The sequence below is a fragment of the Rhinolophus sinicus genome, linkage group LG13 (genome assembly GCF_036562045.2).
Source record: "Rhinolophus sinicus isolate RSC01 linkage group LG13, ASM3656204v1, whole genome shotgun sequence".
Taxonomy (NCBI): domain Eukaryota; kingdom Metazoa; phylum Chordata; class Mammalia; order Chiroptera; family Rhinolophidae; genus Rhinolophus; species Rhinolophus sinicus.
The window spans coordinates 4,009,880-4,023,178 of record NC_133762.1 but is presented as its reverse complement, the minus strand read 5'-3'; the positions used below and the strand labels follow the sequence as shown (position 1 = coordinate 4,023,178).

Sequence of the window (13,299 nt, the reverse complement as noted above, 5' to 3'; positions counted from 1 at the left end):
TGCAGTCCTAGGCTGCAGCCCCAGCCTCAGAGGACATGGTGGAGATGCCATTGTCATTGTCAGGGAGATTGTCATTGTCAGGACAGCAGCTTCTAAGCTGATCCCCGAGGGATGTCTAGTTCATTTGTACCATAACTGGCTCATCGCACAGCAATAGTCTGATTCTTTTCTGCTGTTTTATTTATTTTTGATGGTCCTACAGAGTTTTATTTATAGGACTTTCAGTAAACACCTAAGATTTGTTGTTTAAAATCAAAACTAAAACCAGCTCCTTTTTTAATCTTGCATTTGGCTGCCATTTCAGTTCAGGTCCGATCTATTTCATATTGAATGACCAGAATGAATACACATGGTGAGTGGAGAGCGGGGCTGCAAGCTGGACGCCCTGGCTTTGTGTGTAGGCTGTCTGGTCCTCGGCCCAGCACCTGCCCGTGTCTCTGAGAACCCAGGAAGGGGAAGGCCAAGGAGAGTCTTCTTTAACTTGGCATCGCAAAGACCAGCATGGTGACATTCCTCTCAGCCCGCTCCTGGATTGGCTGTCATGCTTTTGTACCCAGGTCCCCCTGGGAGGCCACTGGGGACCACAAACCAGAAAAAATCCTGGGTCCAGAAGTGACCTAGACATCATCTGGCCCAAACCACCTCTTTCACAGATTAAAATCAACAACAACAAGGTGAAGGGTGATACAGCTATGAATTATGGAGAGATGAGGAAAAAGCCCACGTTGCTGGATTTGAATTAAAGGCATCAGAACACACTCATGTTAAATACCGAGTTGCGTTCAGTCAGTGGCCCAGGAAGTAATAAGCACACCTAACCCCCACATCTTGGCTTCTAAATACTGTTTTTTTGCTAAAAGGAATCAGGGTTGATTCCAGGGCTGGGGCTGGGAAAGTACCAGAGGTCTCCTGGAACGTCTTGTTTTGCTAGGAAGTAAGGACGTGCTCCAGACTGATCAGGGTGCGTCCGTCAGAGGAACACAAGCGCCCCCTGGTGGGACTCTCACTGGCCAAGTTGCATACAGTGTGAGCATCAAAACAGTGGTAATAATGAGTCATAATACCGCGAATCAGTGGGTTCATGGTGATACCTAAAAGGGGTGGGGTGAGGGAGCCCCTCTGTACAGAAGAATGCCAGGTAACAAGCGTAAAAGGGATGGTAGTGTTAGGAAAATCACCAGTTTGCAATCACCAACGTACTAACTGATTCAGGCCAGGGTCAACAATGATAGCAAGACCACTGGGTGAAATGACGTAGGGACACAAGGCATACACTAGTCTCAGAAGATCAACCCAATTGCAATGTACAATGTACTTTTACAAAGGAGGGATCTGACAGCCAAAGCACCGGACTTGGCATCCCCGTTAGCAGAATAACCTGGCATCGGGTTCCCCCCGCCCCACGCCCCAGTGGGGTTCAAAGGGAAGGACTCAGCGCTGTCTGAGATTTTTGCCAAAAAAAATGCTTAGCTTGAATCTAAACTTGAGGAAACAAAATTGAGTCAATTCAGAGTATGGGATATTCTACAAAGCAACTGGAATGACTTCCAAACTTGCAATGCCAAAGTTGATAAAGGCATAGAAACGCATGAGAGGTCACTTACGGATTAAAGAAAAGTAAAGTGGCATGACAACCAAGCATAATGTGTGGCTCTGGGAGGAATCCTGGATACATGCTGAAGTGTTTAGGGGAGGAAGTGCTGCGAAGTCTACAATTTACTTGCCAGTGAGTCAGCAAATAATGAAAAAGCCTGTGTGTGTGTATGAGTGAGGCGAGAAAGGAGAAAAAGTAAGTGTGGCAACACATTAGTAATGAAAGAATCTGGGTGAAGGGTATATGGGTGTTCTTTGTGTCCTTGTTCAATTCTTCTGCAGCTTTGACATTTTTCAAAATAAATAATTGTGAGGGAAAAACAGTAATGACAATAAAAAACAGGCCCACAAGTAACAGAGTGACTTGTCTTATAAAAAAAAAAAAAAAAAAACTCAACCGAGACTAAAACTTCATTCTTTCGACACAAAATCCAGTACGCCATCATCCGTCCCTCTTCATGCAGGCGAATGGAGAGACAGACAGCGAGACAGAGTCCTTTATCCCTTGGTTCAAAGACCAGAACTTTGAGAGGGTGGAAGAGACAGACCCAGCCTTTCCAATTCTGGCGGCCTAACTAGGGAGATAAAGACAAGACACACATCGCCACCTAGCGGCCAGATAGGGAATGCGGATTTCCAGTTGCTTGGGAGAAACAGGCCAAAAAGCCGATTTCCTCCCCCCAGAAACCTAATGGAGCCCCATATTCTTTGATAATCCAGAAGAAAGAGAAGAACCGTTACTCATGTACATTCACCTGGTCTCTTTTACCACCACACACCATCAAACCGCTGGCCTTTCTGACTCTTTCATGTGAAAATAGGCAAAGGCCTGCCAGATGAGAAAAGCACAGGCAATTCTTTCAGAGCAAGGGAGGCAGCCACTGTCACTTGTGCTTTGGCAGAGACTCAACGACAGGCAGAGGAGTGGGCAAGCTTTGGAGTGGGAAAAAGGAAGGTTCGGGGGCTGGCTGGGGGCTGTTGATGGGAAAGCCTGAGGCGGGTAACCAGAGAGGGCGTCCTGCGCGATTGGTGACCGGAACCTGTTTCTCTTTCTCTGGTTGATATAACTCAGAAGTGGGGACAAAGACTAGGGAAGCTGTCCGTTACTCACCAAGCCCTGGCCACCTCGGGCCAATTGTTACAAAAGTTATTGTTAGCTTCCTGGATTGTTACTAGAGGTAGCAGATGGCTCAGCTGGCCTCCTGGGCTGCTTGACATAGATAAGGGGGTTGGTTTCCTGGGCAGGCGGCTGCAAGTTGGGGGTCAGAGTCCCATTTTTATATATGCTCTGGCCACTATCTGTTTGCATATTCTCTCTCTCTCTCTCTCTCTCTCTCTCTCTCTCTCTCTCTCTCTCTCTCTCTCTCTCTCTGAAAGCAGCCTGTTCACAAAGCACCCAGACAGCTGCAGGGGGCAGGAGCTCTAATCACAGGGAAGAGACCCTTGAAGGGAGGCCAGAAGAGGCAGATTTGGCCCTTCTTCTCAGTCTGGGGAGTCTTCTCCAAGCTTGCCAGGCCTCCTCTGGGCAGAGCAGAGGCCATTCTTGCTGCCACTCTGTGCTCTGCCCTGTAAGAGGCCACACTACACCCACGTGCGCCCTCTAGAGGCTGGAGAGTGTGTAGCTGGAGCAATGCAGAGATCACCTTCCTGGTGGGAATAGGTACTTACCTGCTAAGTGCCGCCCCGAGAAACCTCAGACACCAGCTGGCTCACACTTGAAGAACCACTGCTTTAGCTCCAGCCCACGCTGGTCCTGCACTCACCACCCACAATGCACTCCGTCTTTCTCCACCCCCAGGCTCTCCGTGTGAAATGGTCCCACCTCAGATTGCCCTGGGTGGACCTCGACTGGCTCATAGACATCTCCTGCCAGATCACGGAGCTGGACCTTTCCGCCAACTGCCTGTCCTCCCTCCCTTCTGTCATCCCCTGGGGGCTCATCAACCTCCGGAAGCTGAACCTGTCGGAGAACCACCTGGGGGAACTGCCAGGCGTGCAGTCGTCAGATGAAATCATCTGTTCCAGGTGGGCTGCCAGCCCCCCACCCCCCCGCAGGTCCCTGTGGTGTGAACGGGGCCCTCGATGCCCCCACCACCCAGGCCTGCACATGCTCCCTGATCGTAACCTGTGGTTTTGAAAACATTTTCAGCTAAAATGAGAGAAGGAAATTCTGCCTGCCTTAATGCAAGTTTTCTCTCAGGAACAAGGTCCCCACCTTCCATCCGGATGAATGCAGAGAGGTCTAGAGGGGTGGTTTGTCTGACTGTGGTTTACACTGCTCACTGGTGGCCTTGGGGACCTGTCTGCCCACGATGCCCTGCCTTGGTCCTGCACACAGGAATCAGAGGGAGGGGCTGGTAGAAATATAAGGCCCAGAGGTACCAGCTTTCATTCCACCTCCCAGGGAAAGTGGGAAAGGCCTCAGAGAAAGATTCAGGCCCGCAGGACTCTGGCAGCAGGGAGCAGGTGTGGGCAGGCAGCTCCTGTCCCCTTTTTTGGGAGGCCTTGGGAAGAGGCCCGAGGCTGCATGGGAAAGGGAAGGACATTACCTGTAGTGATGTATGATGATACATCCCTGTAGGGCCTCATTCCCTGAAGGACCTGAGCTGTTTTCAAAAGCTATGGCTCTAAGGGGAGAGAGAAGAATGTTAAAAGGAACTTAGGGACATCAGTAACAAGGGGGAAAGAAGCCTGCACAGAAAAATCTAAAGAACAGTATCATCAGAGAGGGGGTCTTAACCAGGGCCAGACTGAAGGGTGCAAAGGATGACGGCTCTCCTTTGTGGTCTTCCAGCAGCCGTTCGGGCAGCCACTCATGTTGCTATCATATCTATGAAAAAAGCTTTCATCCCATCCCTGTTGGGTAGTAACCAGGCCCACGAAAGTAACAGTTAATGCAAAGGGTAAAAGTCATATTGCTGCATTTCTCATGCACACTCTGTAGCCTTGTGCAAGGAGAAAAGGAAAAAATATATACTTCCATGTTTACAGAAATAGGTAACGATGGTGCTTTACCTCTTCTGACCCTTGACTTCCTTCTTCCCCAACCACAGGCTCCTGGAAATTGACATTTCCAGCAACAAGTTGTCCCATCTCCCGCCAGGGTTCTTGCACCTGTCAAAACTTCAAAAACTGACAGCTTCAAAAAATTACTTAGAAAAATTGTTTGAAGAAGAAAGCGGTATGTTCCACCATCCATAGCCTGACTTGATTTGTCATTTTCTTCTTGACAGGGATATTTTTTACCAATTTGTACTTTTCTCCCCCCCCCAGCCACTAACTGGATTGGTTTGCGGAAGTTACAGGAACTCGATATTTCTGACAACAAATTGACAGAACTCCCTGCAATTTTTCTTCATTCTTTCAAGTCACTCAATTGTCTGAATGTCTCCAGAAATAATCTGAAGGTGTTTCCAGACGCCTGGGCCTGTCCTTTGGTTAGTATCACACGGGAGATCACAGAGCATTCTGGGAGCATTGGCTCACTTCCTCCCGTTGGTGGCCACACTTGTGTTACAGACCAGCAATGTCACTTAGCATCCAGCAGCTGAGGGTCTCTGGCAGGTAACTCACTTGAAAGCCAGCCCACCTGGCGTGGGGCTTGAGATTCGTGCCGTAACACCCACAGAACTTTCCACAGTTACAGCTTGCTTATGTGGCACAGGATGACTTCTGCCCAAAAGGGGGATGGGGGTGGTTCCTTTAGAGCAGCTATAAAACAAGAATAAAGAAGAAGAAATAATCTGCTTCCATCACACTGCCAATTACATGGGGTTCTTGTTTCTTGGGAAGTTTGCTTGTTAAAGCAGATGGAACAGCATACAGAATATGTGTGTTTTATTGCTGTTGGTTTTAAACCAGGAATTCTCCATCACCACCGCTAACATTTGCAGTTTAAACATATGTGTGGGACCCTCTCTAGAGCACAGCCCTGAATTGTCCCAGTGTCTCCAAGGACAATAGGCCAGATGTTCCGGAATGAAGGGAAAGGGCTGTGAGTCACCTTGTGTCCCCCAGGAAGCCATTCCCATCCTTTCCTTAGAACATGGTCGGGAAAACGGGACACCCACAGTTTGTAGCCTTTTAACTGAATTGGATTTATTACAGAGCCATAGTGTAACAGTCTTATTTTTCAACCAAATTTGAAAACAGTCTTTCGCATACGCACCACCGCATTTAAGCAGCTAGTTAAGATCTCATTTCCTTTGTTGTCACACTCCTAGAAATGTTGTAAAGCATCCAGAAACGCTCTGGAATCTCTACCGGACAAAATGTCTGTCTTTTGGAAAAACCACCTGAAAGATGTGGATTTCTCAGAAAACGCGCTCAGAGAAGTGCCCCTGGGACTTTTCCAGCTTGACGTGAGTCTGATGACGCCTTTATTTTTCATTTGCAATTTGTGTGTGTGAGAAAAAAAAATAATAACTCCATATTGCAGTGACAGCTGTGTGCTTCTCCTGAGCTTCTTGAGACAAAAAAGAAAAAAGAAAAAAACAATGTGTGTGGTTATGAGCAAAGATTGGGAGGACATGTGCAAAATGAAAACAGCTATGCGAGGGGAGTGGGATTATGGATTTTTATCCTCAGGCCTTTCTTTAATGTTGACCATGGAAGGACAGCCCAGAAAGCCCTCGGTCTGAGCTTCTCCAGCTCTGTCCCTTCGCGGGTGACTCTGAGGTCTGCTGGGGTACGACGCCCAAAGCCAAGGGAACTCTGCAGTTCAGGGCCTTTTTGTCCCTGCCTCCATCCCCGGAGGTGGCAGCGTTGGAATTCCTGCAGGTTGGAAGCTCCTTTGGACATGAATTCAGAAAAGTGCCTTTTCCCAGAGCCCCGAGTGTCCCCGGCCCCTCCCTACCATCAGCACGGGGCTGCTTTTCCACTTTAGGTTGTTGCAGGACCCTCTTGCGCTGTCCCCTACCCCCCACACTTGAATGAGAACCCCTAAAGGCAGAGCATGGATCGTAAGCATCGCATGGCCTTGGCACCCAAGGATGGGCCTGGTAAGGGTTTGCTGAAGGCATGGAGGCAGCCAGGCAGCGTGCTCAGGCCTCGGCCCCCGTCCTGCCATGCCAGCCACCTGGGCCCCTACAGGCTCTCCTCCAAGACCCGTGCGGCTTCCCCCATGTTCAGGGATCCCTAAAAAGCAGCAAAGGCCCCTGCAGCATGCACGTTCTCAGGGATGGGGCTCATCACGTCACAGGCTCCTGGGCAAATGTGGCCAAAGAAAGGGCCTGGGGTGCGTCCACTGCTAGGGGAAGGCTGGTGGGTGAGGACACACGTCACCAGTACCTGCAGAGACACCCTGGGCATCAGTTCACATCCACCACCTGCCCTCTGTCCCTGGGGGAGAGCCTCTGGCCGGGCCCCTGTTCTGGGTCTGTTTCCTCTTACCTCATGCCAACAACTATTAATAGCTGACTTGGTTTTCTGGTTCCCAACGCAGCCAGAAGCAGCAAATCAGGAGGGAGGGAACCTTGTCTGGGACTCACCAGTCGGCCCTGTAGGAACCCGTGTCCCTCCTCCAGATGAGGGCCTGCTGGGGGGGGGGGGGCCTGCATGACCCCACACTGGCCTCTAGCAGACATTCCGTGGGCAGGCTGGCTGTAGGTGGCCACCCTGGTTCTGACGGTGGGGAGTGGTGTGGACCCCCTTACACAAAGGAGAGGACAGAGTGTGTGGGGTAAGAACTTTAAGGTAGGGTGCCCTCCTGAGCCCCCTTTGTGGACAGGATAGTCAGCATCCCTCACGATGGCTCGTGGAAGGGCCACCCTCTGCCCCCGCACTCTCATGAAAGTGAAATGCATTACAAGTCCAAGGGTAAAGCCTCTCCCCCTCAGTGACAGTTGCCTGTGTGTGGTAGGTGGACATCCGGGCCAGGCAGCCAGTGAGGGCACCACAGCCACACAGGTGGCCCTGGGTGCCCGGCCAGCAAAGAGTGTACAGTGGGGGCGGGTCACACTCGATGTCATTGCTGCCACCCTGCCCCTTTCCGGGATGTCATCTGGGCCGGTCCAAGGAGACCTCCCACGATGTCCCCTTCCATGGTGACGCTATGGCCTCCAGGAACTTCCGAGTTGGCCACTGTTCCCAGGGCAGGCCCATGAACAATCGTCACTTACGAAGCCTCAGCCCTAAGAAGTATGTGGGCTACTTTCATTCTGGAATAATTGCCTCCCATTGATCTGGAGGGAGGGACCTTCCAGAAGTGTCGCGTCTGCTTGGCATTGTTTTGTGAGTTTGAAGAGACTCTTGAGTCCCCACGACTGAAATCTTGGTGAAAGCGAATCGGATCTAGTCGCCTGGCTGCACTTGGTCAGAGGAGCGGCCTTCTCTTCCATGCCTCCTCACCTCTGGCAGTTCTGAGTGTCTGGACTGGTCACGCCATCTTTGCCTTTCTCTCCCTCTCTCTGTCCCAGGCCCTCACGTTCTTGAGGTTACAGGGAAACCAGCTGGTGGCACTGCCACCTCAAGAGAAGTGGACCTGTCGACAACTCAAAACCCTGGATCTCTCCCGAAACCAATTTGGCAAGTAAGCGAAACCTGGCAGGTCCTGGGTGTGTGGGTGACGCAGTTGAGCAGGCCCTTGGGGTGTGTTTCTCGTTGCTTGTTGGGGTGGCCGTGACCACGTGTGAGAGGCCGGCAGCTTAAACAACAGACGTTTCTCTCCTCCCAGTTCTGGAGGCTGGAAGGCCAAGAGCTTTGTCATGTGCATGGTCTCAGTGTCGTCCCATGGTCATCTCTGTGTGTGTGTCTGTCCTAGTTGCCTCGTCTTATAAGGACACCAGTCAGGTTGGATTAGGGGCCACCTAGTGACCTCGTGTTAACTTAAGCACCTCTATAAAGACCCATCTCCAGATACAGTCACATTCTGAGGTCCTGGGAGTCAACATACGAATTTGGAGGAGAGACTTCCTTCAGCCTGTAGCACTTTCCTCCCATTTCTAACTTTTAAAAAGTACCCCCTCCCCAAGGTCTTTTCATAAAAGGTAAAAATCTGGGCATGAGCCCAGCTGGCCATCGGGGCCCTGGAGACCAGCCTCCCGGGCTCACTTGAAGGCCACTCCATGTCAGCAGAACTGACACCCCAGAGAGATCCCCAAGGAGCAGCCTAGAAGGTAACAGCCACTAGAATGGGCATTCCTGCCAGGTACAGAAACGCTCACACCTGCCTTAGGGAAACCATCAAGCCTTAGATCTTTTTCTCTGGACATTTTCCCCCCCAGAGACTTCCGAGCATGGCGGTACCATTAGCAGGCAATGGCAGCCGACGCTTACATGTCAGCTGCAGGGGACCCAGCACGGTGCTCATGACCTCATGTGCCTGTGCTCCCCTCCTCTGTGCCTGCTTCGGCATTATACAGTCACAGCCCAAATAGTGAGGTCTTTGTCTTGCTTTCCTCCAATTGTGACTTTCTCTCCCTGCAGAAACGAAGACGGACTTAAAACCAAGCGTATTTCCTTTTTCACCACCAGAGGCCGCCAGCGCTCAGGGACAGAGACAGGTGTGTGGGGGCTGGGAGGTGCTGCTGGGCCGGCTGTTTCCCCGCTCCACCACAGGCAGGAATCGCCCTTCTCTAAGGGCTTTCCCCCAGAACTGTGGGAGTGCCAGAGAGGCCCATGTTTGACTGAAAATCCTGGCCATGAACTGTGTCTTTTGCCTGTGTGACACGTGTGGCTTGCAAGTATCCTGAAACCCCTGTTTGCAGTCTGATGAGACTGGGGGCTCTGTGTGTGGATGCCCTGTGTCTGGGGACAGTGCCCTGTGTGTGGGGACACTGCCCTGTGTGTGCGTGGCCTCACAACATGAGGTATGGATTGTGGTTTCCCGTTTTGCAGATGAGGAAACTGAAACTCCCAGAGTGTCTCAGTCAGCGCGGGCTTCCATAACAAAGCACCACAGACTGAGTGGCTTAAAAACAACACAAATGTATTTCTCCCAGCTGGAAGTCCGACATCAGGGGGCCAGCATGGTCGGTTCTGCTGAGAACCTTCTCTCTGGCTTGGGGACGGCTGCCTTCTTGCTGTGTGCTCACCTGACAAAGAGAGAGTGTGAGCACATTCACACACGCTCTCTTGTGTCCCTTTTTCTAAGGACGCTAATCCCACCATGGGGCCCCACCCTCACGACCTCATCTAACTAATGACCTCATTTAACCCCCACAGGCCCCACCTCCTAATGCCATCACATTGTGGTCAGGGCTTCAAATATGGATTTGAGGGGACACAGTTTAGTCTGGAGCATGGGCGTTGACTGATGTGGTCACGTGGCTGCTGGGTGGGAGAGCCAGGTTTCGGCTCAGCACTGTGGGACCCCAGTGCCAGGCCAGAGAGCAGCATTGTGAAGTCCTCACAGCCACACTACTACACTACAGGACCTTGTGAAGTCCATGTGGGGACACAGCCACCCTCCGTCCCACAGGCCGTCCTGGCTAGGCCGCATTCCAGAGGGGCTTGGAACTCCCCCGACAAACTCACCAGAAACAGAACTTTCCCTAGAATGTTTGCACTGGCCCATAGCAGAGAATCTTCCTAAGAAAACGGGCTCTTCTTCTTAATTATCTTCTGTGGGGTACAGTGGGGACCTGTCCCTCGCATGAAACAACCAGCCCTGCTTTTGAGCCTGAGCAAAGCTAAGACTTGTAAAGCCAGTAACGCGCATAGAAATATCCCTCAGGATGACGTCCCGCAGAACAGGCACCGATATTTAGGTGATTTTCAATGTAATATAACTTCCTTGTCTGGCTTCATAGAGCTATGTCGGCAAGTGTTGTTTAAGTACAGATGGTGTTAGGTGGGGGTAAGAAACACCACAGAGGCCGAGACACATTTGTAGGAGGTGAACGAACAGGCTGTCCACCTGCTGTACCTTTGGATGAAACGGTGTGCGTGTATGTGCCCCTGTGATACGCATAGATAGTCGTGTATGAGTGTGTGGACGTATGACTGACAATGTAACATCATCAGTGAAACAGGTAAGTGCCCAAAAATAGACCTAAGTCAATATGGGAATGTACTATATGACAACGGTAGCATTTCAATTTCATGGGAAAAGAATGTTTTATCGCTTCGATAAATCATGTTGGTTGGTATAACCGCTTGCCCAGATGGTAGGGAGAAATCACAACACTAGATCCCAAAAATAAATAAATAAATAAATAAATAAATAAATAAATAAAGTCCACGTGGATTTCAGATTCAAGTATAAAAGCAAAAGAAAACAATAAGATTTAAGAGACTATATGTATAATTGGCGGTTGGGGAAGACCTTTAAAAGCGAGGTGGGAAATCCAGAAATCAAGACCAAAAATCTTGGGCTTTGTAAAAACAGACTGAGAAAAAATAGTTGCAACATAAATTGGCTTAAGTCCCTATATATAAAAACTGCTTACAGATTGATTTAAAAAATAACAACAACAAGCTGACAGGCAAAAAAAAAATGGGCAATGGATATAGACAGTTTGTAGAAAGGGAAATCCAGATGTCCCAGACACAAATGAAAAGATCGTGAACAACACCAACAATTAGGAATGTGATAAGTGATCCTTTTTAAAATGAAGGGCTTCCAATGAACAAGATAAACAAAGAAATAAAACTCATAGACACGGACAACAGTTTCGAGGGTAAGGGGCGAGGGAGTGGTAGATGAGGGTAAAGGGGATCAAATATATGGTGATGGAAGGAGAACTGACTCTGGGTGTGGTGAACACACAATGTGAGATACAGATGATGGATTACAGAATTGTACACCTGAAACCTGTATAATTTTACTAGCCAATGTCACCCCAATACGTTTAATAAACATTTTTTAAAGTAATAACAAAAATAATAAACGAAGGGCCTGAGGACTTTGGAGATTGAGTCCAGATGTAGGGATTTCACTTGGAAGGAAAGAGAAACACTTTGTTCTCATGAATGCGAAAACGGACGATGGGCAGGAAAAGCGCTGCTGGTATAGGTCTCAGTCCGGCTTCCATCGTTGTGGGTTCAGTCTCTCATTAGAAGGGCGTCTCCAGTTTAAAAATGCAGACCGTGCAGAAGTGAGCGAGGAGATGGGCACAACACTCGGGACCAGCCACTCCCTTGTGAAGCCACCAGAGTGCAAGGCCGAAGGCACATGGTGAAAGGTACCCTGGGGACACCTATCTGCCTGCTGGAAAGTGACTGCCGGTGGCCAGCAGCAGACCTGTATAGGGAGCTAGGTGAGGAGGCCACACCCCTTGGAAGTGCTTCTGGCAGAGGTGCGTGGTGGAGTTGGCTCCTGACAAAGTCCTCTTGAGTTTTTTATTTTCGTCTAGAAAGTGGAGGCCACACCTGGGTGAAAAGCAGGAGGTGCCTAGCAAACCCCTTTTCTCAGTAGGGTTATTCTCTCAGGGCTGGTGACCCTTGGGTAAGGAATTGTCTATAAAAGATAACTTGTTTACAGATGGAAAGTAAATGTATGTACGTTCAAGGAGTCATATTTGTACAGTGGCCTCGTCCAAAAATAATTTGAACGGCTGTTTTTTACGGTAAAATTCAGACCAGCAGGGTCATAAATAACTTATGAATAAATGCTTTCAGTGCATAGATGACTCAAGCTGGGCTCTCCCAACCTTTTTCACAGTTCCCACACTCTGGGAACGAAGGGACAGGTGCTGCCTCTGTCCATCGTAGTTGTTCCTTGTTCCATCTGTCCGTTTACTTAAAGAGGCTTAAAAAAAAAAGCATGCCAAGATTAAACTTTAGAATTGGAAAGCCCCAGGCCAGGTATTCGGAGTGGGTTCTCTGGGCTGAAAGTGCACCCACTGATGTGAATGAGGGCAGGCCCAAGTCGATCTTTCTTTTTCATTGAAAAAAAGAAAGAAAAAAAAAAGGAGCCTTTTTGAACATTTTCCTAAGAGACAAGATCTCATACAAAGCCATCTTTACGAGCCTGTTGCACCATTATATCCACAGGGGCCCCTGCATTGAGTCCCATTCAACACTGCGGCTAACTAGGCAGGTTTTCCAGGCACCGATTTTGGTATTCCGTTATCGCCTCTCCCAGGACATTCTCTGATGCCAGGTTGCCCCAGTAGCATTGATACGGCAGATCCATGGGTGGAGAAAAGCCAGAGCGAAGGGAAGCATCGTTCCAGCCCCAACAAAGGATTCTGGCTTCTCTATCTCGCTTGTCTGGCAAAGAACCAGGCGAGAGGGCTGTGAGGCAGTTTTATCATGAATTCTTTCTCCAAGCTGAAAGGGACCCTCGGGGGCACTGTCCTGGCGCCCTCCCCCGCCTTAGGAGGGAGGACGAGGCATGTTAGAGATTCTGCTGAAACCCAAACCTTTGATTCTCATCAGTGTGTATTTCTTCCTGAACTCACACACTGGGTGCCCCTGGAAACAGATTTGACGTGATTTCAATGGTAATCTCATCATTAGCCTAATTAATGAACTCACTTAAATGCTAGAGAGTTGGCTTGCTTTTCAGTGAATGCCATCTTAGCGAGCATAAAAACTGAGCTCAAATTATGTTTTTAGTTAACTAGGTTTTTGTAATTGAAGAAGTAATACCTATACATGGTAAAAAAAAAATTGTTTTGAACAGGACCAAAGGGCATGGAATATTCAGTCTCCTAATAATTTCCTTCCCCAGGACAACTATGGAATTTCATGTATCTCTGGTAACAATTATGTTTGTGTCTAACATACGTGTGTAACGTATACATTCATGTGTGTGGTATG

General features: G+C 49.3%; 1 protein-coding gene across 4 annotated transcripts in view; it reads left to right on the top strand.

The window, feature by feature from the left end:
- LRRK1 (leucine rich repeat kinase 1) overlaps positions 1–13,299 on the top strand; it is a 108,136-nt gene that overhangs the window by 60,395 nt on the left and 34,442 nt on the right. For all 4 annotated transcript variants that reach the window (XM_019726628.2, XM_074317188.1, XM_019726626.2 and 1 more), the window contains 6 exons: positions 3,392–3,618; positions 4,647–4,774; positions 4,867–5,030; positions 5,817–5,954; positions 8,010–8,122; positions 9,019–9,095. In XM_019726628.2, coding sequence (XP_019582187.2) covers positions 3,392–3,618; positions 4,647–4,774; positions 4,867–5,030; positions 5,817–5,954; positions 8,010–8,122; positions 9,019–9,095 — 847 coding nt within the window. The remainder of the gene's footprint in view (positions 1–3,391; positions 3,619–4,646; positions 4,775–4,866; positions 5,031–5,816; positions 5,955–8,009; positions 8,123–9,018; positions 9,096–13,299) is intronic.